General features: G+C 37.1%; 1 protein-coding gene across 2 annotated transcripts in view; it reads left to right on the forward strand.

Annotated features, from left to right (window-relative positions):
• Positions 1–22,573, forward strand: part of PCNT (pericentrin) — a 105,175-nt gene that overhangs the window by 3,142 nt on the left and 79,460 nt on the right. The window contains exons 2-15 of one of the 2 annotated variants that reach the window (XM_019473082.1): positions 3,414–3,641; positions 5,638–5,688; positions 6,643–6,822; positions 8,438–8,581; positions 10,327–10,491; positions 11,812–14,310; positions 14,398–14,490; positions 14,705–14,881; positions 16,004–16,259; positions 17,950–18,008; positions 18,185–18,359; positions 19,837–19,973; positions 20,496–20,607; positions 22,246–22,278. In XM_019473082.1, coding sequence (XP_019328627.1) covers positions 3,414–3,641; positions 5,638–5,688; positions 6,643–6,822; positions 8,438–8,581; positions 10,327–10,491; positions 11,812–14,310; positions 14,398–14,490; positions 14,705–14,881; positions 16,004–16,259; positions 17,950–18,008; positions 18,185–18,359; positions 19,837–19,973; positions 20,496–20,607; positions 22,246–22,278 — 4,309 coding nt within the window. Of the gene's footprint in view, positions 1–3,296; positions 3,642–5,637; positions 5,689–6,642; positions 6,823–8,437; positions 8,582–10,326; positions 10,492–11,811; positions 14,311–14,397; positions 14,491–14,704; positions 14,882–16,003; positions 16,260–17,949; positions 18,009–18,184; positions 18,360–19,836; positions 19,974–20,495; positions 20,608–22,245; positions 22,279–22,573 lie in introns of those variants that run through there. The other variant, XM_019473083.1, reaches the window with a different exon arrangement.

Here is a 22,573-nt window from a genome sequence, read left to right on the forward strand (position 1 = left end):
CTCCGCCCCCCCCCCCCCCCCCCAAAGAAAAATTCTTTGGGGCATTCCTTATTTTAGTTTCCTAAATAATGACTTGGCAAAGGAATATAATGTGAATGTTTTCCACTTTAAACCAGTACCTGCATTATTCTTTTTCATATAGGAATAAAAACTCCATTATTGAAATGCATTTAAGTTATCACCTAATAATAATTCCAACTGTTATATTAATTGGAAATTGTCATGATTTGGCAGCTAAGTACTGACTGTATCAGGTACTTCAGAAATAATGACTTGGCAAAGGAATATAATGTGAATGTTTTCCACTTTAAACCAGTACCTGCATTATTCTTTTTCATATAGGAATAAAAACTCCATTATTGAAATGCATTTAAGTTATCACCTAATAATAATTCCAACTGTTATATTAATTGGAAATTGTCATGATTTGGCAGCTAAGTACTGACTGTATCAGGTACTTCAGATTTCCATTTTTAATAAATGCAATACTGATAGCCAAGGTAGTAATTGAGAAACAGAACAAAACCCAAGTATTAAGTGCTGCTTTTTTCTCCTTTTTTTTTTTTCACCTCAAGTTAGCTAGTATGCATGTTGGCCATCTGTGCCTCTAGTTAGACTTGTACGTGCCATACCTCGTGTTAGAAGTTTTTGCTGTTCCTGCATTTTACATGGTAGGAGCTCAAAAAGGAGTGTGTGGTTTCCAGGAAGTTTTCCCGCTTCATCAGTTTGAGGAAGCTCTAAAAAATGTTTCTGGGTTTTGTCTAAGAGCGCTTGTGGTTATGTTTACCATATCTAGGAGGTGGACTAAGGTTTATTTGAACAACCTGTTTCTATGTGGTTCTGATTTGGTTTTCTGCTCTGTTCCATTTTTTTATGGGTATTCTTTTGGTACTAATTTCTGAAGCATGTAGAACAGTAAGTCAAAGAGTAAATTATGTGAGAGGTAGGCTGGGGAGTGCTGAACACTGCTGCATGTGCTGTAGTTTTCCTGTCTGCTGGCCGATGCCGCTGGTGCCAGTCAGCTTGCAATAATGTGGTGGAAGGATGTCAGTGTAGCAGTTAATCGGGGACGGGGATGACACGGGGATCATGTAATACAAAACCTGGCAGGCTTGTTCTTCCAGTTCTGGGAAGTTCATGTGGTGCTGGCAGTACCAATTTGGAGGTGCCTTGCGGTTGCCACTTTTAACTGACTGATCCTGGTGAAATGAAGTTGCAGTATATTGGTACCGGCAGAAAGGCCGGGCGTTCTTCTGTACGGAGAGCTGCTTTGGATGCTATGGTGGACAGTGCTGTTGGTGTTCCTGTGGCATGCTACATCTTGGCTAAAAGTGAAGCTTTCTCCTTTGCACATGCTGCTAGAAAGCAAACTGAGAATTGGGCCCTTCAAAAGGGGCATGATGGGATCTCACTGGGATGGGGGAGAATCAGTGTTGTATGCTTTCTTCATATTCACACATGCTACTTCATGTTGGATGACTGTATGTGTATCTGATGATACTCTTGTAATGCCACTTAAATTCATGTAGCTGATTAAAGGCTTTGGAAACCTGTTACTGCCCTAACTAGCACTTTTCCCCATCCAGTGATTCCATGAATCTGGAGCGTGTTTAACTCCAGACACTTTCATGGACCGACAAGTCCAGTAGTTCTGTAAGATTTTGGAGTAGTTGGATGTTTTTGCATGATACGTATTATGATTTCATATATTTAATACATATGAGTGGGACAAAATAAGTTTTGTTTTCTTTCAGCTGTGCATTTAAAACTTCATACTCATTTAGATGTTCAGTCATGGCAAGTCTTGGTATTGTAATGTCAAATACTTGAAATGTCATGAAATCATTAACTGCTCTCTATGATAGCCACTCTCTCCGCCTTTCCTTTCTCATCTTTTCTGATTGTTTTACTCCTGTTTTCCCTTTTTTCCTGCTTCAGCTTCCTCTACTCTCCATTTTTCTGCAGGTTTCCTCCTCTTCCTTTTCCCTGTGTTATCATGTTAGTTAGTGCAATAGCTATTTTTGACATATATTGCCATCAGTAAGTGCTAGAGTTAACACCTGATTTCAGAGAATAGTATTTGTGTCTCACTACAGCTTTATTTACTGGTCTGTTCATTTTGCTTATTTTGAAAGGCAACATGGCACCTAGCAATTTTTGTTTCATCTGCATTCAGTATTAATAACTATGGAAACTACAGAACTTAATCTTAAAAATAAGCTATTTGTACATAAACATCTTAAGTGCTGGTAAGGAACTGATGTCTTTCTGCAAATACACCTTTTAAACAGGCTGCTCAGGGTAGCAGGTGTGTAACCATGTATCTGTTGAGTAGCTAAGCTGTCAGGTAGAAGTTGCTATAATGGCATGGGTGTAAGGAGAAAGGACTGAACTAAATCCATTTCACAAGTTGAATGAAAAGAAATGGACAAGATATTTCTGCAAGGTGGCTGTTTTACAGGAAAACCAAGCTGTCAGGCAGTGGTTTTTCGTGTATATTGCAGGTAGAACTTGGCAATTATTTTTTATATCCCGTCATCATTTGACTATGTATTTTATCTCATCACAAGGATATAATGACAGTGAACTTGATAACCTGTGGTTGTAACCTTGGAGAAGGCTTTTTGCTTCTGAGAAGGATGTCTGGATTTATGCTGAGGGAGGTGTTACTTGGAAATGCTGCCTAAACACAATACTAGAGTTGAAAATACGATAATCCTTTTTAAGCTGTTTAAGGTGCTAAGGAAACTTGGGTAATAAATTCTGTCAGTGACATTCTTTACAAGTCCCTGGTGCTTCATAGAGCTGTGATAGTCTGATAAAGTAGAGCATCTGATTCTTCAACAGAAGAAATTAAAATGACCTGGCTTAATTGATTTTCTATTTATGTACTGTAGGCTGCTTTCTGGCTAGGAAGTTTTGCTGTATTCTTTTAAGGGGGTGGCAGGGAAGGAGCATGAGGATTCACTTCCGTTAATTTTAATCTTAAAGCTTATGCTGGCAAAGATCTGTTTAGATACATTTCTAGGGGGTTATTGTTTTTGCTGGTCTTGCAGAAAGACTGCTCCATTATTATTTTTTCCTAATGATTCTAGTATATTAACAACTCGTTCCTTTACCAATCTGTCTTGCTGTAATTCTGGATTGTCATTGACACACAAAGTTTCACTGAGTAAAATTTGATTCTTGTATTGAAATGAGTCTTTAGTACTGGTGTGAGATTTCTTGCTTAATTGCAGTTATCCACTATGTTCTGACTGTGTAGAAAGTAGGAAGATAAAGCAGTTTTTCTGCAGATGTATATATTTTATCAAGATAGGATCTTCGTCACCCATGAGTGTGTTAATCTTGTGGTCCTGCTACCTTTTTCTCACTTACCTCTCCCTCTACCTCTTCCAATCTTTTCTGCACAGTTTGCTTACTTCAGACAACGAAAAACAAAAAGCGACATCACGCAGTCGCAGAAAAAGACGGCGAAGAGGAAGGGCTCGTCTGTCCACACGCATGACGTTCCAAAGGAAGAGTACGCACTAGTGGCCCAAGATGTTGGAAAGGGTATAGAGATTAAGGCTGAAGACACCAACCTACTGGAGACTAAGGCTGAAGACACCAACCTACTAGAAACAACAACAGAGACAGAGGTAAATCTTAGTATTTCTTGTGTTTTGCTTCACTCTGTCTGCAGGTAACAAGTATTCCAGGTGATTGTTTTACTTCATTGTGTATTAGCTCTCTAGCACTGTCAACTAGTTGCCACTGAGAAGTAAGTAAAGTGATATATTTTCACTTGTAATAATTGACTCTCTTACAAAGTGATGTAAATAACTGAAAAAACCCTTCTCCATTATATGGACTGGACAGCTGGTATTGTCAAAGAGCTGTCTGCTTTAGTCTGCTAAATTCAGGTCTTTCACTGCCATGAACTTCTCTTTGAGCAGACTTCTGGTTATGTGGCTGTGACTCCATGAAATGGCAAATCCAGACTGAGAGGTGTAGGTAGATGAGCAAAACTGTCAGGACCTTATAATGCACATCATTAGTTTGGTTTTGTTATCGCTTTGCTGGCTCAAATGTGCTTAATGTTTTCTGAAAAAATATACTTTGTTCCAGCATGCTCTTAGTAGCCATTGTAAAGCCAGCATAGATGTTACATTCTCTGACAAATGTGTTTAAAATGTGACTCTGCTTGTGCCTGATGTATTTCAGTGTGTTTGTACCGATGACCCTCTAGAGGTAGCCCTGTAGTTACGTCAATAAACATAGAAACATAGCTTGTGATATAGCTTGAGATTACCAGACATCTGTGAATAGATGTACTGGTCTGCCTGAATTAAGCAGTTTCTTTCTTGCTTCAGCTCACAAGCAAGATTTTTATTTTTATATCAGCTGTGGATCAGACAGTCATGTGACGCTTTCTCTTTCTGTCTTGTAACAAAAAGAAGCAAAATGTAGTTTTGAACAATTTTTTTTTTTTTTTAATAGGAATCCAGCTTGCTTCAGAAGTGGTTGGCTAATGCTTTCACAAGCCTCAGAAGTTACGAGGCAACTCTCTGGCTACAACAAACTGTATCTATCTTGGTCTGGGAGTTTGTTTAGAAAGTAGTTTCTCAGTGCATTTCAGCATGTTGTCTATGCAAAAATTTGTGAGTTTTGGGGAGGCGGTGCCTTCTGCATAAAAAGCATCTCTCCAGCAGTTGGTGTGTTTTCACAATATAAAACAATAGCAACAAACTAGTGTATTTGCAAACCTGCAATAACGAAGGATACCATTTGCATGTGTTATCCTGCTTTCCGTTGTGAGGGTATCCCTAGTGCTTTCAGGATATCCTGAACGTAATGTTAGCATTGCAAAGGCTTTTATGAAGCTACATGCCAAGCTGTCTGCAACTAAGAGAAAAGCATACAGTATTTTGTCACTCAGCCGTAGCATTGTCAGCAGCATCCTTACTACATTCATGTGAACTTAAATTAAAAAACAAACAAAAATCACTTACTGCTTCTAAACAGCTTCTGTCAAAATAGCTGGTTTGTAAAGCAAATGGAATTGCTTTCTAGGTTACGTGGAGAGGGCACCAGTAGTCATTGGAAACTACTTCGTGCAGATTCAAAATACAGGGAAGGTTATGGGCTGCCTTTTCTAAATAGTGCTACAGTCATCTTTGTCTTGTTGTTAATTTAGTGACAGGTAAATATCTTTCAAGATACCAAGCTACATTAAGTATATGTGTCAGAAAATAGTACTGCTTTCGTAATTGTGTGATTGATTTTAGCATGTTTGTTAAGTAATCTGTCGGTTAGTTACTAATATTTAGTAGTGGATTAAAGAGTGCTCAACTGTACTTGCAAGCCACAAAAGCAGAAGATAAAACATTGAATCTCAATGGTGAGACTTAGCCCTAAATTTTTGAGTAGACATTCATAATAATTTTAATTTTTTTTGCATTTATTTCATTCATTTGACCATGGATGACCAGCTGAGTTTAGCATTAAAGTCAGTCTCTCTCACTGGTATGTTGTCTCACAACATGGACATTTCTGGCTCATGTGCTTAAGGCATTTCCAAAATAATTCAGCTTTTCCTTATGTATCTTTAAAATGGCCATGATTTAGTGTTTGTTTTATTTGTTTACTTACCAGAGGAGTGCTGACTTGTCCAACTGGGATGTACTGAATGATCATGCAGCTGAAGTAAGTGTGAAAGAATGTATCTTTAGTAAAATATGCTGATATGTATGTGAAAGAAGAGTGTGACAATTGGTTACTAAAATGATTAGTTATTGAGCATTGTTATCAGATGTGATAAAAATGATGCGATTTCACTATTTTACACTCTAAACCAGGTACTTATCTGTAGATACACGTACTGGCTGCGAAATTGGTTGCTAAGAGAATTGGTTTTAGTGAAATCATGGACCTTTTCAAGCGAAATTTGAATGATGTTTTTAATTGAAAAGTAGGTTCATTCTTTAATTGTTTCATTCGTTAAAAACAAAAAGTATTTAAAATAAATTACAAGATACTGTCTCCTCTGTGAGAAATGTAACATTATTGCTCCTAAGAAACCACAGGATTGGTTGGAGCAGCTTCTCCCTTTGTACTTGTTTTTTTTGTTTTGCTGTTAAAGGCCATAGGAACTCAGAGTATGTTGCATATTTATTTGCAATAGCTGCTTACACTTGAGTTTAATGTTAAGTCAAGAACTTTACATTATTATTTTTCCTATGGATGGACTGTTCTACGGTCAGCACAGATGTATGTAAAAACTTTGTTTAATTTTGGTAGTATTCCCCCCCCCACCCTGCCCACTTGTAAGTTGGAATGTATTTTAAATCCCAACATGTGTCAAAATGGCTTTTTGCCACAATTTGGTGCTATAGAATCACAAGGCTCTTCTCTCTAATTTACTTTTGAGCTTTAAAGTATTATGAAAATACATTATCTGCGACAATTTTTAATTTGAATTTTTTAAGAATTAAGGACTTCGTATATAATGTTTCTATTAAATACAAAGTCCCAATGTTGAATTACTTTTAGACTAGAATTTGCCCAGAATTTAAGCTTGAATTTATATTTAGAGTAATCACAAAACAGAAATGGTATATTGTTTTGGTGAATAAATATGTTTTTGTTTCTTTTATGAAGCAAGTTACGATAAATTCTGCTGCAGAATACAGTGAGCTTGATGCTAAGATGTGTCAGGTGAGAATAGCTGAGTTAGAGAACAGACTTCTGGAGAAACAGGAAGCAGTTGAAAGACTCACTACACAGATGGACGAGCTACAGGAACAACTTACCCAGCACAGTGACTCTATGCAACTTCAGGTATGTTTCATAGAATCTGGTAACGGGGATAATACTACTTTTTTTAATCCTAAAAATATTTAGGAGGCAAAACTCAAGAAAAGTATGATTTTTATTGAAAAGTACTTCACCTTGCTAACGTGCTGCGAAAAGCAGTACTGAAGTTTTCCATTCACCAGTGTCCAGAACTTCATATTGCTTGAATCAAGTGAGAGTAAAATTAAATTTGAAATGCTGCTTCTATTTTTAGAGTTTTTTGTGATGTTAATCCTAAAAATATTTAGGAGGCAAAACTCAAGAAAAGTATGATTTTTATTGAAAAGTACTTCACCTTGCTAACGTGCTGCGAAAAGCAGTACTGAAGTTTTCCATTCACCAGTGTCCAGAACTTCATATTGCTTGAATCAAGTGAGAGTAAAATTAAATTTGAAATGCTGCTTCTATTTTTAGAGTTTTTTGTGAAATGCATAGTTAAATTCTTCTGCTGAGAAATGGTTGGACACTTGCTACTAGTTTTTATTGACAAATTTTCTTACTATATTGAGGAGTGGGCCTTTACAGAGAGAACTGCAAGAAACACTAAGGTAAGTATAATTAATCATACACTGAGGTAGGGGCTCAATGTAAAAACATGGGATTTATATTTTTATAAATACTGATTTTAAAAATATATATATATTATATATCAAGGTCATGCTGAAAAATGGTGCACCCACCCCTCCCGAAGTATTGTTCAAACTATTGAAAAGGAAGTATTTATTGAAATGTCAATGTTTCTGTGGATATGCCTGAAAACCACATCATCGATGCAGCTAGGCTCCTTTTCAAATGTTCACATGGGATGGCAGACACCACTACTACCACCCCTGATGACTTTCCCCCAGAGATCATTCACGCTTTTTGAATATTTGTAAATACTTGTGGCTTTTTGGTTTTGGGGTGGGTTTTTTTGTATGGGCAAATGATTAAGTAGGATAAGTTAAACTTTATTAAACTGACATGTACCTTCCCCTCTCCCAAAATATTAAAAAAAGATACTTTGAATTCCCTTTCTCTAGTATTTCTGTGTAAAGGTAAATTATCAGGTGCTTCTGAAGAATAGTTACTTCCCCCTTTACATGTTGTTTTTCTCCTTTTAGGACTGGGAAACAAAGTCATTTCCTGTTGGTGAGAAATAAATTGAAAAGGTTAATGTGATTAACATGAACTAGGATTAATGTATCCCATCTCATTAGCTTTCTCTTACATGGCTGAAAAGAAGAGCTGACAGATAGGAAACAATTTAGGGGGTTCTAAATATTCATTACATCCCATAGAAAAATTGATTTCTTTTACATCAGTAAGAGCAACAAAATTTTTAAGTAAAAATATTTAGTTCATTACTGGTATCCTATCATTTGTTTAAAAAGTCACTGTTGATTAGGTTTGTCATCTCTTTGAGATCAGTGTAAGATTCCTCTTTCATCATGCCTGCCGTCATGTTTGAACACAAATATTTCTGGTCCTTTAGTGCAAGTTTGTTAAAACTTAAGTGTAACTATAGACTCTAACAGCTTTGCTTTAAGAAAACTTACTGGGTTCCTAATATGTTAAGAATATTTTAATTTTAAAAGTGCACTTCTTGTGATCCATGTAGGAAACTACTGTTCAAGAGCAGAATGAAGTCATCAGGAAACTAACAAGCTGCCTTCAACAGGCAAAGAAGGATCGGGATGACCTACAGGAAGAGGCTTTGTGTGTAGCTGGTCAGATCCATGATTTACAACTTCAGTTACATCAGGTGTGCCTCTCCTCCAATTTTTGTTTCCTTACAAAGAGAATAAGAACAGGTTTGGAATAGGAACGTAAAAACATATTGAGCTTATCACATAGGTCTTCATAGTTCAGTTTGCAATGCAGCACTGAAAATGATTTCAGGGTGAGGCAGAGTTTTCTCTGGTTGCTAGGGAGAAGTCCCAGAGACATCCTTATATTTTCCACTTACTTGCTTGTGTAATGTTTGGGAGGTCATTACGCTTCTTTGTCCATCAGTTTAGCCCTCGTTAGGGAATTTTACCCAATATTGTTAGTGGTTTGGGATCTATACACAACAATCACTGTAATTGTGATATGGGCTTATATGTGATTAGTTTTCCTTGCCTTTGCCGAAGAAAGCTCTGAGTATATGCATGGGCAACTGTGACAGCTCAGCTGTTATACAGAAACTTGCTATGTTGAGGTAATGTGACTTGACTCAAAGAAGGAGATTTAAAATAACCTGAAGACAGTTGATGCAGCCCCTATGACACATAGGAACCTGCTTCAGTGCAACAAGTTGATCATGGATCTAATCCCTGGATAATAAGATATACTGCAGCCTTTCATCTACTTTAAAAAAAAAAAATTAAAGACTCTATTCTTTTTTGGTGATGCTTAGTGTTCTAGTAGCTGTTCTCTCTGAACACCTGTATATTTGTTGTCTCAGGAGCCTTGTAGTATATGCCAAAGAATAATATTTATGTTTACTTACCACTTCAGGTTTACAAGATAAGAATTGTGCTAGGAGGATTACATGTCTTAAATGTCTGGATAGGAAGGGGGTTTAAAAAAAAAATAAAAATAAAAACTGAGACTTACTGAAGTCCAGGGATTATCTTGAAGGAGTTGCTCATGCCCTGGAAAATAAATCCTCTGCTAAATGAAATTCTAACTTTGGAAAAGAACAAAAAATACTGCTTTCTTAAAAATAAAACTGAGACTTACTGAAGTCCAGGGATTATCTTGAAGGAGTTGCTCATGCCCTGGAAAATAAATCCTCTGCTAAATGAAATTCTAACTTTGGAAAAGAACAAAAAATACTGCTTTCTATGTACAATTCTGACTGCTATAGACAAACTATGGGGTAATAGTGAAAATTACTCTACAGATGATTGTTGGGATTTGCTCCATAAGCCATTGAAAGACAACGATAAAGACTCTAAATAGCACTTCAGGTATATTCTACACAAGGCTAGTAATATGATGCCAGTTGTTTGTGGAAGCATGTCAACTTTGATAACAGATGAAAGTACTTCTTGGTTTTAGCAGTATTAGATAATATTTAAGACAAAGTCTTTAGAAAAAGGTTTTAAAAATGAATAAAACTCACTTTATTTTATCCCCATAGGGGTAAATGTTTTATTTTCATTTGGAGGGAGGTGGAGAGAAAAAAAAAATTTGGTATTGAGCTGTAAATCCTCTGCAGAGAAGACTGGTTTTGTTCATTGTCCTCTTGCCTGCATGTCCAGGCCATTGGAAGTCCTGCTTTGTTTTAGAGGCTTCATAGAGATGAATTATCTAACATTTATATCTTTACAGTAAGTAATAGAATCTAAAAACATGACAAGTGTTGTCTGACTTAGGGAGATTCTTATTCACTGAGAACGAAAGATGTAGGGTAAATCTGTAGTAAATTAATACAGTATACTTTATGCATACAGTGAGACTTGTGTCTGAGTTATTCTGATATAAACTTTCTTCTGACTGTGAGTATCTTTACGTGTTCAGGTTAATGAGATGCTGAGGAGTAAAAGCTCTGGGAAAAATGAAATATTAGAAGCCCAGCAGCAGATGTCTTTGTTTCAGAAATGTCTCAAAGAGCAAAATGCACATTTGGAGATGCTGCGTCAGAAAGCACATGACCTGGAAGTACAGCTTGAGTCCTCTCAAAAGGTAAAAACTGTTTAAAATGCATTTATAATTATGAGTTCTAGGTAGTTAGGGGGTTTTTTGCGATTGTGCAAGCCAAGGTGGTACTTTCTAGAGGAATAACCTGGAATGAACATTTAATTTGTGCATGAGGTAACATTGATGCTGCAGGACTGAAACTAGTATGGAATTAAAAATCTGTTCTTCTGAAGGTAATGATATTCAGCTAAGGCAAAATAGCTGTTCACAATTTAAGATTTTTTTTTTTTTTTTTTGGTATGAAATAAGGGTTCAGTTCTGGCTCTTTAAAATTTGCTTATTTATTGAAATTACTCCATTGGTTTCTCTTGCAGAAGGGTTGGTCTTTAACTCTGTTACTAAACTGTTTTATAACATTAAGAAGTTTCCATCAGAAGCAGGTCCATCTGGTGTTTGTTGAACTGAGGCATATGGGAACGTAACTGACAGAGGCTTGCAGTGGGGTGAAGGTTGCTGGATATGTTGTGTAAGCATATAACAATACAGTTGTGTGTGAACTTGAAACACCTAGATGACAGTAAAAGTTAACTGTATCTGTAATCATGTTAGTTTCAGATGCAAAACAAAGTGAAAAGCTTGTGTGGGAATATTTTGATGTAATCCTTTCAGAAACAAGCACTATGAATAAAGAAACACAGTTAAAGTTAAAAATATGTAACGTACTTTATTTCTTTATAATATGTATTTCAAATTTGGTGATAACTCTGATCTACTGTAGTGGCATGGTCATGAAAAAAGTCTTTTTCTTTAGAAACAAATTTATAGGTTTTTTGATTACTAACTTACATTAAAGGAACAGCTTAAAAGGTCTGATTTCCTTTAAGCACGTAACGAGCAATGCCATAGGTAGAAACCTTAAACTTTTAAGTAAGTCAGATGAGTTAAAATTTGACACGGCTGTTCTGTTGGCCTAATTCTGTCTGTGGGAGGTGTTTTCTCTGTGCAAATGGATGTGAGATGGAGAGGTGTCTGTAGCTCTGATATTATTTTTTTTTTTTTTAATTATTTTTATTAAAATACCCAAAGTTTGAAACAGCCACTATTTTCTTTCTCTCTGGAGTCAGTGGCATACCATTTGTTATTGCTTGGACTATTTGATATTTGTTACCACATTTGAAGAGTCTTTCAGTAGTACTTTCCACTCTCAAGGATGTGCTTAAAAATCCTGTTGCCTAGGCCAATGACATACCCTGCACTTAACGGTAAATATTATTTGTGAAGATACATTAAAAACATGAGGCTTAAGGAAATTAAAACATGTCATATTTCAATGGCATATTTCATATGTAATATTTTATTTTTAAGAATACCAAAGATAAAGAAAATCTGCTTTCCCAAGTGGAAGAGGATATGAAAGATACAATGCAACAGCTGTACAAAAGCATAGGCGAAAAAGAAGAACATATTAAAAGTCTTCAGGATCTACTGACATCAGAAAGATTTAGCTTGTCTATACTACAACATACACTTTCTCTCCGGGATTCAGAAATAACAGAATTAAAAAATGAAATAGCTTTATCCAAAATGAAAGAACAGCAACATATTGAAGAAATGAAAATCAGTCATGAAAAGGATATTTGCAGACAGTTGGAGAACTTGAGGGCTGAGCTGGAGAAGTGTTACAGAAGAGAGATTGCAGAAGCCAAGCAGGTATATGAAGAAGAAATTATTTTAAAATATAAGAATGAACTTGAACAGTTAAAAAAAGAACTCTCTGCTCTGAGTTCTTCAGAACATGTTCAGAATTTGAATGGCATTATAATTGACTTAAATAATAGTCTTCGTGAGTCTGAAGTTAATAAAGGAATTTTGAGAAGGAAACTTGAAAACCAACAGGAAGACTTCCAGAGAGAAAAATCTGAAATTGAGACTAAATACAAGGATTTAATTGATGGCCTTAAGTCTCAACTTTCTGATGCAGAAGAGCAGGTCAAGGAAGCCCAGCGATATAAACAAGAAAAACAGTCCTTGAATGAAGAGATTCAGAAACTGAATTCTTTCATCCAGGAATTAAATGGAAAGCGACTTTATGAGGCTGAAAAAAGTATAGATGTAAGGCAAAAGCATGAAGAGACTTTATCCAACAAAAAGCTAATGAAATTGAGGGAAAAACAGATTTTACGAGAGGTGTCACAGTTGCAGAGAACAGAGCTTGAGGAGATGTGGAATAAACTGCACCAGCTGAAAGGTGACGATGAGCTAGTTCAGGAAGAACTAGAGTTCCAGCATGACTTGGGAGTAGACTCCTCAAGGGATCAATTAGAAGAAATTAAGAATTCAAAGATCACAGAGAATAATGAAAGTACTGAAGGAGATAACCTGTCTGAAGAACACTTGTCAGAACTAGGGCTTTTCAGCGGTGATGAAGGTATATTGGCTAAATATCTCATCTCCACGGAGAGACCAGAAGAGTCATATGTGTCCAGCACTTCTGAAGGTTATGCCATTGAAGAAGGTAGATGCAGTAGGTATGGGTTAGACAGTAGTGTGCTTCTAGAACCCAGCAGAGATTTTATACCTCCTCCATTAAACTTTGGCCTTGATGAGGAAACATGTCCTAGCAGTTTGGCTCAAGAGACTTTTGAACAGACTGAGGTGGGAGCAGAGGCCTTTGTTTCATTTTTGTCAGATAGCTCCCTGCAGCAAAACAAAATAAGTGACCACGATGACGTAAAGGATGATGAGACAACTTGTTTAGTAGAGAGATGTGTGAAGCTAACTGAGCAGCTCCATGAGAAGGAGTCAGCCTTGAAGAAATCTTATCAGGAGACCCAAGAAGCTGTTGGAAAATGGGAAAAAGTAATGGCTGAGGTCTCTCATACGCGTGTGGAACTGGATGAGGAACGTGAAGCACGGATCCGTTGTGAAAAAGAACTTCTTCAAAAAACAGAGAAGGAGAAAGAACTTGAAAACAAAATAATGTTTCTAATAAAGCAGCAGGATGAGGATGGAGGCCAACCTTACTGTGCCTTAGAGCCTTTAACACAAGTGTCAAAATCCTCTACCTGGCAAGAAATGGTAAAAGACCTCCAGGAGGAAAGAGAAATGTTGATGGTGCAGCTGCGAACTCAGGAGCAATTAGTGAAAGACGTTCAAGAGCAGAAAACAGCTTCTGATTCTGTAACAAGTGAAGTACAGTCTCTTTTTGGACGTCAGTTAGCTGCTTTGCAAAGTCAAAGGGATCAAATGCAAAGCCAGCTTGATGCTCAGAAGGCTAAAATCCAGATGATAGCAGAGCTGCTTGGTCAGAAAACCATATCTGAAGAGACATTGCTAAAAGAACAGGAGTTGCTCAAAGCTGAAATCAATAATAAAGAACAAAATTTAGCACTCTTATTGAAGGAAAAAACAGCCTTAGGAGAAAGATTATGTGACATGGAGGAGGATCTAATAAAAGCAGAAAAAGCACTAGCAGAGAATGCTAGCATCATTGAGGATCTTGAGAAAAACATACATGAACTTAATGCTGAAGTGAAAAACCTCAAAGAAATACAGGACTGTGAAAGACTGGGATATGAGGACAGATTAAACTTCAGCAACCTAGAAATTCAAAAACTTAATGCTGAAATAAAGGCAAAAAGTACTGAATACAGTGAGAAAAAAAGTCAGTTGACCGAAGAAATCGCCCATTTGAAGAAGGTTTGTTTGGAGCTTGAGACTCACTTGCAGGAGTCCTTTCAGTCTGCACAAGCTGCACGGGAGGCACAATCTGAGATGGTGAAACATTACAAAGAGGAAATTGATAAAATGGAGACTCAACGCCTTGCCGAATTAACTAAAGTGAGTTTGATACACAAGAAAGAGGTAGGAAACCCTGATAATGGCAGGAGTCTTGGGATTTCAGAATGCTTAAGGTAGTAATTGCAAATGTTTGTGTATGCCTGTTTTCAGATAGAAGAATTGAATGCTGAAATAAAAGATAAAGTGGAAAACCAGCAGAAGTTGGAAGAAGAAAGGAGGGAACAGATTGTCTTAATAAAAAAGGTAAATGCTGTAAATGGGTTTATTTCAGAAAAAAACCCCTCATTTTGTGGTGTTTGTCATTTAAGCAGTATAAATGTTTTAGAGATGCAAAAATCTATTAATTGTTTTTTCCACGGTGTCTTTGATTTGGGGTCAGGAGGAGGGGAGAATTCTGCCCCAATAATTTATTGGGGGCTAACTAACCATATGTTGAAGAAAGCTCGTTTCTCTGCAGGTACATGAACGAGAGCATGATCGTGAAATCTCTGAACTGATTACTAAACATGAAGAGGAAATGGAGAAGCTCTGTGCTGAACTAAATAAAGAACAGCAGCACCTGTTGGATGAACTTCGACAGCAAATGGCAGCCACACACAAAGCAGAGATTGAGCAAGCTCAGCTCCAATCACAGGTAAAATAAAGAAACACAGTAATTACTGTAGTGGTTACCTGGCTGTTGCAAAGAGAAGGGTCCTTGATTTTTGTGTATACTCTGTGTGCTCTTTTATGTAGTGCTGCAATTGAAGAATTAGGGGTGTTCCCTTGGTGGGTGGTGGTAGATATTTTCTACAAGAGCTCTCCAGGATCCTCACTGCAATTATATGTTAACATTAATTCTGAAGAAAACTGGGTGCTTAAATTGATGGGTTTGAAAAAGAAAAAACAAAAACAAACAAAAAAAGTTTTGAGAAAAAAAAAAAACAAAAACACCCCACAACAAAAAACCCCAAACAACCTAAAAAAACTTTGTCATTTTTCATGTCTTGATATGTTTAACAAAAATTAATAAAATTAATTAAAAATTAATTTAAAAAATTATAAAATATACTGAACCCCTCTCACTTTTTAATTTTCCTACTAATGTAATTAGAAATGCTTTTGTGCTAAACTTAAGTATGTAAACCTGACTTTTTCCTTTAAATATTTACTGGGTTTTTGAACACTTCCACTAAATGCAAAGTAGAAATGGAAAGAATACATCTAGTGTTAGGTCTAATTACAAGGTGTTGGTGTACTGCTTAGTTTCTTCAAGAATTGAAAAGTTTGGTTGTCTATTTTAGCTGTCATTTCTAACTGTTGGATATTCCTCACTTTTTTAATGAGTCATGGTGAATTTTTTATTTCCATTTTCCCAATACCACTTCAGAGTTTTGCTTTTTAACAAATTATAACCAATAGCAAATATAAGGAATCTTTTTAATAGACAGTGAAAGGTTGGGGTGAGCTTGTGTTCTGCTCTGATGATGTTGTGAGGAAGTGGACAGATGCCATGTATTTGGTAGGAGATGAACTTGAGACAGGTAAGGAAAGCCTTTTACTTCGCACTGAAAATGTTATGCAAATCTCATTGTAACACAAGTCAGCTTATTTTCAGGGTTCTGTCCCTGCCATGAAGAAACACTCTCCAAGTACAGAAAGGCAAAACTTAGATGTGTTTAACAGTTGAAAGCAATTGAATCTGAAACTGGTCATGAAAAAAGTGAACACATTTCATTAGAGGGGAGGGAAAAACCCTTTTTCTTCTCCATTACAGACACTGCACAGCCTTGAATTGGAAGCTTTACGCCTAAGCTTAAATAATATGCACACCTCCCAGCTTGAGCTTACGCAGTCTAACTTGAGAAAAGAAAAGGAAACTGCCCTTGTGGAACTACGGGAGATGCTCAATGATAAGCGTGCTCAAGAGGTAGCAATTCTGCAAAGCCGCCATCAGCTGGAGTGGGAGAAGATTAAAGAACAGTGTCTGAAGGAAAAAGATGACCTTAAGTCAAAGTATCAGCAAGAACTAGGTATTAAAATTTGGGAATAATGGACCAGAAATTGAAACCCCATCAGTATTTTTCTTCCTCCACAGGTTCCTGTCTTGGTGTAGAGCTGGCCTTTTGAGTGACGGCTGGTGTTGCCTTGAATAGGGACAGCAGCTAGACTGGCATGTGCAAGAGTGCATGTTGTCGTGGTTTATATCTTGCATATATAATATATATGCAAAAATGAAGTTTTCCAGACCTAAGTTTAATTTTTCTTCAACTATATGGGTGTTCAGCATATTTTGGGTATCCTTTGGGATGTGTTTGATACAAGATTGTATTCTGACATCAATAAGCAGAAAGCTGCGCTTGATAGTTCTGAAGGCCTGCTGATGGTGCTCTTGGCATAGTTTGGGACGCTTGCCTCTTCCCAGATCAGGAGACCATTTCTGACCTGTATGGCAGAGCTTGAGAAATTTCTAGAGAAAGGTGAGGCCTGCAGCAATTCACTGAAGAAGTTTAGGAACCATTCCTTTAGTTGTCCTTCCCTGAGAGGAAGAGAATGTTTTAGGGCTGTGTCTTTTTGACCCGAGAGTAGGAAACCATTTGTTACCACCAGTAATATAGTGAACTGATGGTATGGTGGGATTTGGGAGCAGGAGGAGGTCTGGATGCAGTTCTTAAGATCAATGCTGTCTACATGCGTTTTGGCAATATAACTTAATATGAACGTAAGCACTTACGACTGCTTGAATGTAGGGGCTGAGAAGGAGAATCTGGAATCAGGTGATGCAGGAGACCTGGTGGGGAGTTCTGGATACTGTTACCTGAGGGGCTAGAGGAAAGACATTTCTCTTCAGGGTGGTGATGATTGGGCAAGACCCAAGCCACTTGAGTGCTGGGACACTGTCTTGTAACTTAGATGATATTTCTTCCTCTACTGGACCATTAGCTGGGTAGCTGGCACCATCTTAGTCTCTGACTTCTCATTTCCCACTGAAAGACTTGAAATAAAGTTGTAAGCTAAGGCTACAGTACTTTGAAGCTGTGAGAAGGGGACTGATAGGCCTTTACAGAGTTCTGGCAGATCAAGAAAGGTGCTGAACAAGGAGTTGGAATGAATCTGGGGAGGAGCTGGTAGGAAGAAGCCGTTGGTGTCAGTGGTAATTGAGCAGATAATAGCATCTGTCTTGCAGCCTGTTTCCTAGGCATTTTTAGAAGAAATTTGAAAAGAGTTTCCTCCTTGCTGCTGCTGCCTGCTACTCTTTTGCTGTGTCTCTGGAGATAGAGATGATTCAAACACTTAAGTGATATGCAGTGAAATGCTAGCATCTAAAATGACATTGATAGGCATTTGAATTTATATCTTTAGGAATAAAGGTGTGGGGTGGTTTTTTGGTTTTGAGGTGTGGGGTTGGTTTTTTTTTTTTTAGTGTCATGCTCTCTGTAGATTTAAGCAGACTTTCCTTTGCTAATTAAGCTGAACTTAACCTTCAGGGTTGTCTTTGCAGTTGTAACTGCTAGATGCTTATTTTCTAAAATGAACGTGAATTACCAGGATAATAGCATAGCAGCAGATTTGGATAGAACCCAGTACCTTACACTGCTGCATGCCTACCTATTTAAGCCCTGAGTTTGATGCTGAAAATGGTAATCTCATCCATATTTCTACTTGTTATTTAATCATAACATTTTATGTAAATTTATTAATAAGTAGTATTTTATTTCACAGTTGATCAGAGGAAGAAAATAGAATTGGAAATGGAAGAGAAACGTATCCAGGCACTAGAGGTACAAATTCTGTTCTTCATACAAGAAAAAGTAAAACTCCTGTCAGTAAACTAGGACTGGTAGAAGTCCCATGTCTACTACACACTTATTGTAGAGGACAAATAAATGGAGGAGAAAAAAAAAGTACTAATTTACTAAATGTGTTTGCTTTAATAATGCATGTCTTGCTCTCTTAGACTCTCAAACGAGACTGGCAGTTGGAGTCTGAGATGCATTTAAAAAGCACGTGTGAAGAGCTGTCTGAAAAACACCAGACTGAAATGGTGGAACTGCAGAAAACTCTGGAAATGGAATTAGAAAAAGTCAAAGCAGAGCTGGGGCTTCTTTCTCTTGAGAACGAACAGTCTAAAAGTAAGTGCCATGGTCTGGGAAGCAGTTGTCTTTGTTGAACGATGGAAAAGCTAACTAAGGGTTTTTAGAACCTGTATAAAAAGCAAATACATCCATGTGCTCTTACTTAAAAACTGGGTAGATGGCATGAGACTGTCTAGAAAACAGGACATAAATGAAAAATCGTTTAAAGCCTAGTTAGTTGTGATGTGTTTTGACTACCACAAAATGAGATAGACTGTGTTTTCCTTCAAGCGTATTAAAGGGAGGTGCTGTTTTGCTTCCAGATGAAAACCGGCTTTTCGTCTGGTTAATATCAATAGAAGCTTCTCCTAATAAAAAAATCAGGTTTGGACTATGAATAGTTAAAGCTTAATGGAACAGTTGCTTTTTTTAAATACTGTTCTGGAAGTGACGTTTTTGAGACTACTGTAATTGGAGTTTTCATTAACTTGAAAAATGAAATCTGGATGAGTACCTAGCCAGGTACATCTATTTATGTCTTTTGCTGAGGTGCAGATAGGACTATGAGAAGTTCGTGTAGGTCTCAAATCTGACACATTTGTCAGTGGTTGACTGGTACAATAGCGTCAGATTTGCTGTCAGTGATGGCATGAAAAAGGAGCCATGAGATGTGGTGTGCCATGAAAGTGAAGAGATAGCTAGTTGGGTTGCCTAGCCTCTGAGGCACTATGCAGGTGAGAGACATGGGAAATAATACTCTCTTCAAAAAAAATGGAAGTGCAGCATTAAGGGTACTGGATGATGCTGGCTGGCAGGCAGCAAGACCAGGTTTGAGAATTCAAGAGTAACCTTTTTGACCTGCCAAGGGTCAGATGCTTTCACAGTGTTTGGCTCGCCTTTGGCTGCTGCGAGGATGTGTTTGTAGCAATGGCTTATTCTTCCCAGCCTGCACTGGCTTTGCTAGATTTCCCTGAACCTGTATCTTTAAAGTCTGTTCTGTGAGGATAAAGTGCATCTCTTGCAGCTCACTGTGGCTGAAATGCGGTCACTTGATCGGAGATTCTTTCTGGGCAGGTCAAGATTTGTTGACCAAACGAGGTAGTAGCAAGTCTACAGGGTTCAGAGTGCTCAGTGCCGAGGCAGAGCGTACTTGGCATGAGCTTTCCTAGTCCTTCCTGTTCATCTCCTCTACTGTGTACTGCTGAGTGTGGTCGTAGGAGAAATTCTGTGTTTGTAGGCCATGAAGAAATACTTGATTCCCTGTCCAAGTATGTGTGCTTCTAGTTCAGGATGCTTGTTCATGTATGCAGAGAGCAGGTTACCTCTTGGCTAACAGTGTGGGATGCAGAGAACTAGGAAGCACTGTGTGGAAATGTTTGACTTTCAAATACTTTACTATTCAAGTATTTTTGTGATTCCCTGTAAGCTAGCATTCTAGTCTAGAGGCATGCATTTCTACTTCAGTTGCACAAAAGTTGTACAGGTTGTTCAGTAACCAGAATGGTGGTATAACAGAACTCATTTTTAATTTTAGTAAAATGTATAGAATTGGAGAAGCAAAACCAGTTAGCCATTACAAAATTACAAGAACAGCTGCAGACTGAACATAACCAACTCCTAGAAGATATGAAGATGAAAAGCCAAGAAAAAGAACAGAATCTTCAGAAGGAGGTGAATAAGACTTCTTTACTCGTTTCAAGTGGTTGATTACTCTCTATATAACAAAAACTAGACATAGATGTATCATTTGGGTGATTTGTTTGTATTTAGGGATTTTACTGAAAAACTAAAATGCCTCTCATGAAGTAGGTAAATACTCTGGGATTTTCTATAGTGGTTCAAAATCTTTTGAATGCAATTGCCTTTGTGCTACTTGGTGCTGTTTCTGTCTCTGTATTCATATGCTTAATTTTCTGGTTCTTGTGTCTCGTTTTTATCTAGCTAATACTTTATTTTTGCCAGTGATGATAAATAAGGCATCATGAACAAATTCCTCTCTCTTAGAGGAGTGGGTCTAATAGTTAAGTGCTACTCAGTATCTCCGATAGCCTGGGTCAGGAGCAGAGAGTCTGGTTGTCACTAAGTGTTTCCACCTATTTCTGACAGAACTGTCTGTTGCATATAAAATAAGCAATTAGGACAAAATTGTTTTAAAAAGTTGGGGTTTTTTGTTTTTTAACATGTCTTCCATAGCTGGAGAAACTTCAGGTCATGCATGAAGAACTCAAGACTCGGTCACAAGAAGAAATCAGGCAGCTTTGGTCTCAGCTCGACAGTACCCGAGCAAATCGGCAGGAGCTAAGTGGTATGTTCAAAACTGATGCGTTTCATTTTTTGCCTCTTCTTCATATAGAAGTATGCATTATTGACACAAAATACTTTTAATTGTGTACCAGAAAAACACAGGTAGGTCACAGAAGTGTCAGTGGGTTGTACCCTAGTGACTTGGGTGCATGATATGTTTCTGAAGTGAGAGGTGAGTCAGTGTCAGATGACTAGTTGGTTCTGCAGTGTTAAAAACCACGGTATGGCTGTGGAGAAAAGCTCACTCCTGTTGCTTTCCTTTCCCTTCCCACTCTGTTCCTGCACTGTATAAAAATCTTTAGTGGAAAACAAACATTTTTCATTGCAATGTCAAATTAAGTATAATGTAGTTAAAAAATGGAGAAAATGCTGGTCAATACAGTAACATGCTCCTATTTGTATTCAGTATGGAAGCGGGTATGAATTCACCTGAGAAAACTGTTAATTGTAGGTAGAAAGTAAAGCTCACTGCTTTGTTTACGACTTAGAGTGTTTTATTGTGGCTATTTTCTTTGATTTGGAGATAATTAAGAGATCAGTCTGCTTTAAAAAAAAAAAGGCAGAAATATTTTAAAACTGTGTGATTAGGTTATATCTTGAAGTAGAAATGGCTTTTTTTTTTCCACTTTCAGTTTTGAGGTGAGTTAAAATGCTTTTTTATTGACACTCAAAATGGAGATTCACCATCTTCTGAAAGACTTTTATTTCTTAAATATAGAAAAGCCCCAGGTTAAAGATATCTCTAGTTTAAAAATAAAATAAAAACATTCAGGTGATACTTCTGAAATCAGAATGAATGATAATGTTGTTTTTCTGTAAGGCTAAAAATAACCTCCTTTTTACATAATAAAAGGAAAATGTGCACAGCAATTAAATGTGAACAGTTTTGGGTTTTTTGTTGGTTTTTTTTTTTATTGGTCTTACATGTATCTGCATTAAACTTATGAAAAAGTTTTAAAGCTTGAGAGAAAATAATGACTGGATGAAATCTGACATCATATGCTTATATATCTTAAGATATCTGACTCAAGATTTAGGTATATTAAACAAAACAGTCAACTTTACAGTATAGTGATCGGAGATGACACACAGTTTTGGTTGAAATGAAGTAGAACATGTCTCAGATGTGTGTGCGCAAACAGATGTAAAATACATGAAAGAAGAAATTTTGGAAAAATAAAAAAGCTAGAGACCATGATGTTAACTTTGACTATGTGTGTGTTCACCTTCTATCGAGACTGTAACACTAGGTGGCGTTCTTTAATTCTGCTGGAGTAGTTGAAGCATACTACACTTGCCTTTTGTTTTAAATGCAGTTTCAGATTTTCTAAATAATATAACTGTAAATAGCTTTTGAAGTATAATAGAGTTTTGTGAGGATGGTTTTTTGTTGGTTTTTTTGGTCATAAATTGAATAAATACTTTTTCTATCTAGTCAGACTATACCTTGACTTTTTCAGATCTCTCTTTTTATTATACAGAATTATAACAGATAGCACTTTATAGTCTTTGCTGGAATTCTTATATTTCCTCTCTGTAGCCCTAATCTTTATTAACCTTTCAAATGTCTTTCCATGTTTCTAATCACTCACAATCCCATTCTTTGGACCCTTTCTGTTTCTTCTTCATCTTGCTTGAGACGGTGAGACTAGAATGCAAGCCCATGGTCCAGGTGAGGATATCTCTTTTAGTGTGTGAGATCTTAAAGGTGTTTTGCTTTATTCTGCTTTTCGTCACTTGAGTGATCATTTGACAATGCATTTGGATTGGTTTGAGGACTCGGGGTGATGGATTCAAAACATAGCAGCTGGATGATGGGATTGCTGCTCTGATGTAAGAGTGACATGCCAGTTCAAAACTGTTAAACACCCTTCTGTGTTTATTTTGTGCCGGCAGACTTTGCTGGTTAGGGAAAACCTACCCATGCCAGACTGGACTTCCCTTGCCTATCCCATTGGTGGTGTTAC

Source organism: Aptenodytes forsteri, unplaced genomic scaffold (genome assembly GCF_000699145.1).
Source record: "Aptenodytes forsteri isolate BGI_AS27 unplaced genomic scaffold, ASM69914v1 Scaffold198, whole genome shotgun sequence".
In the NCBI taxonomy this organism is placed as follows: Eukaryota; Metazoa; Chordata; class Aves; order Sphenisciformes; family Spheniscidae; genus Aptenodytes; species Aptenodytes forsteri.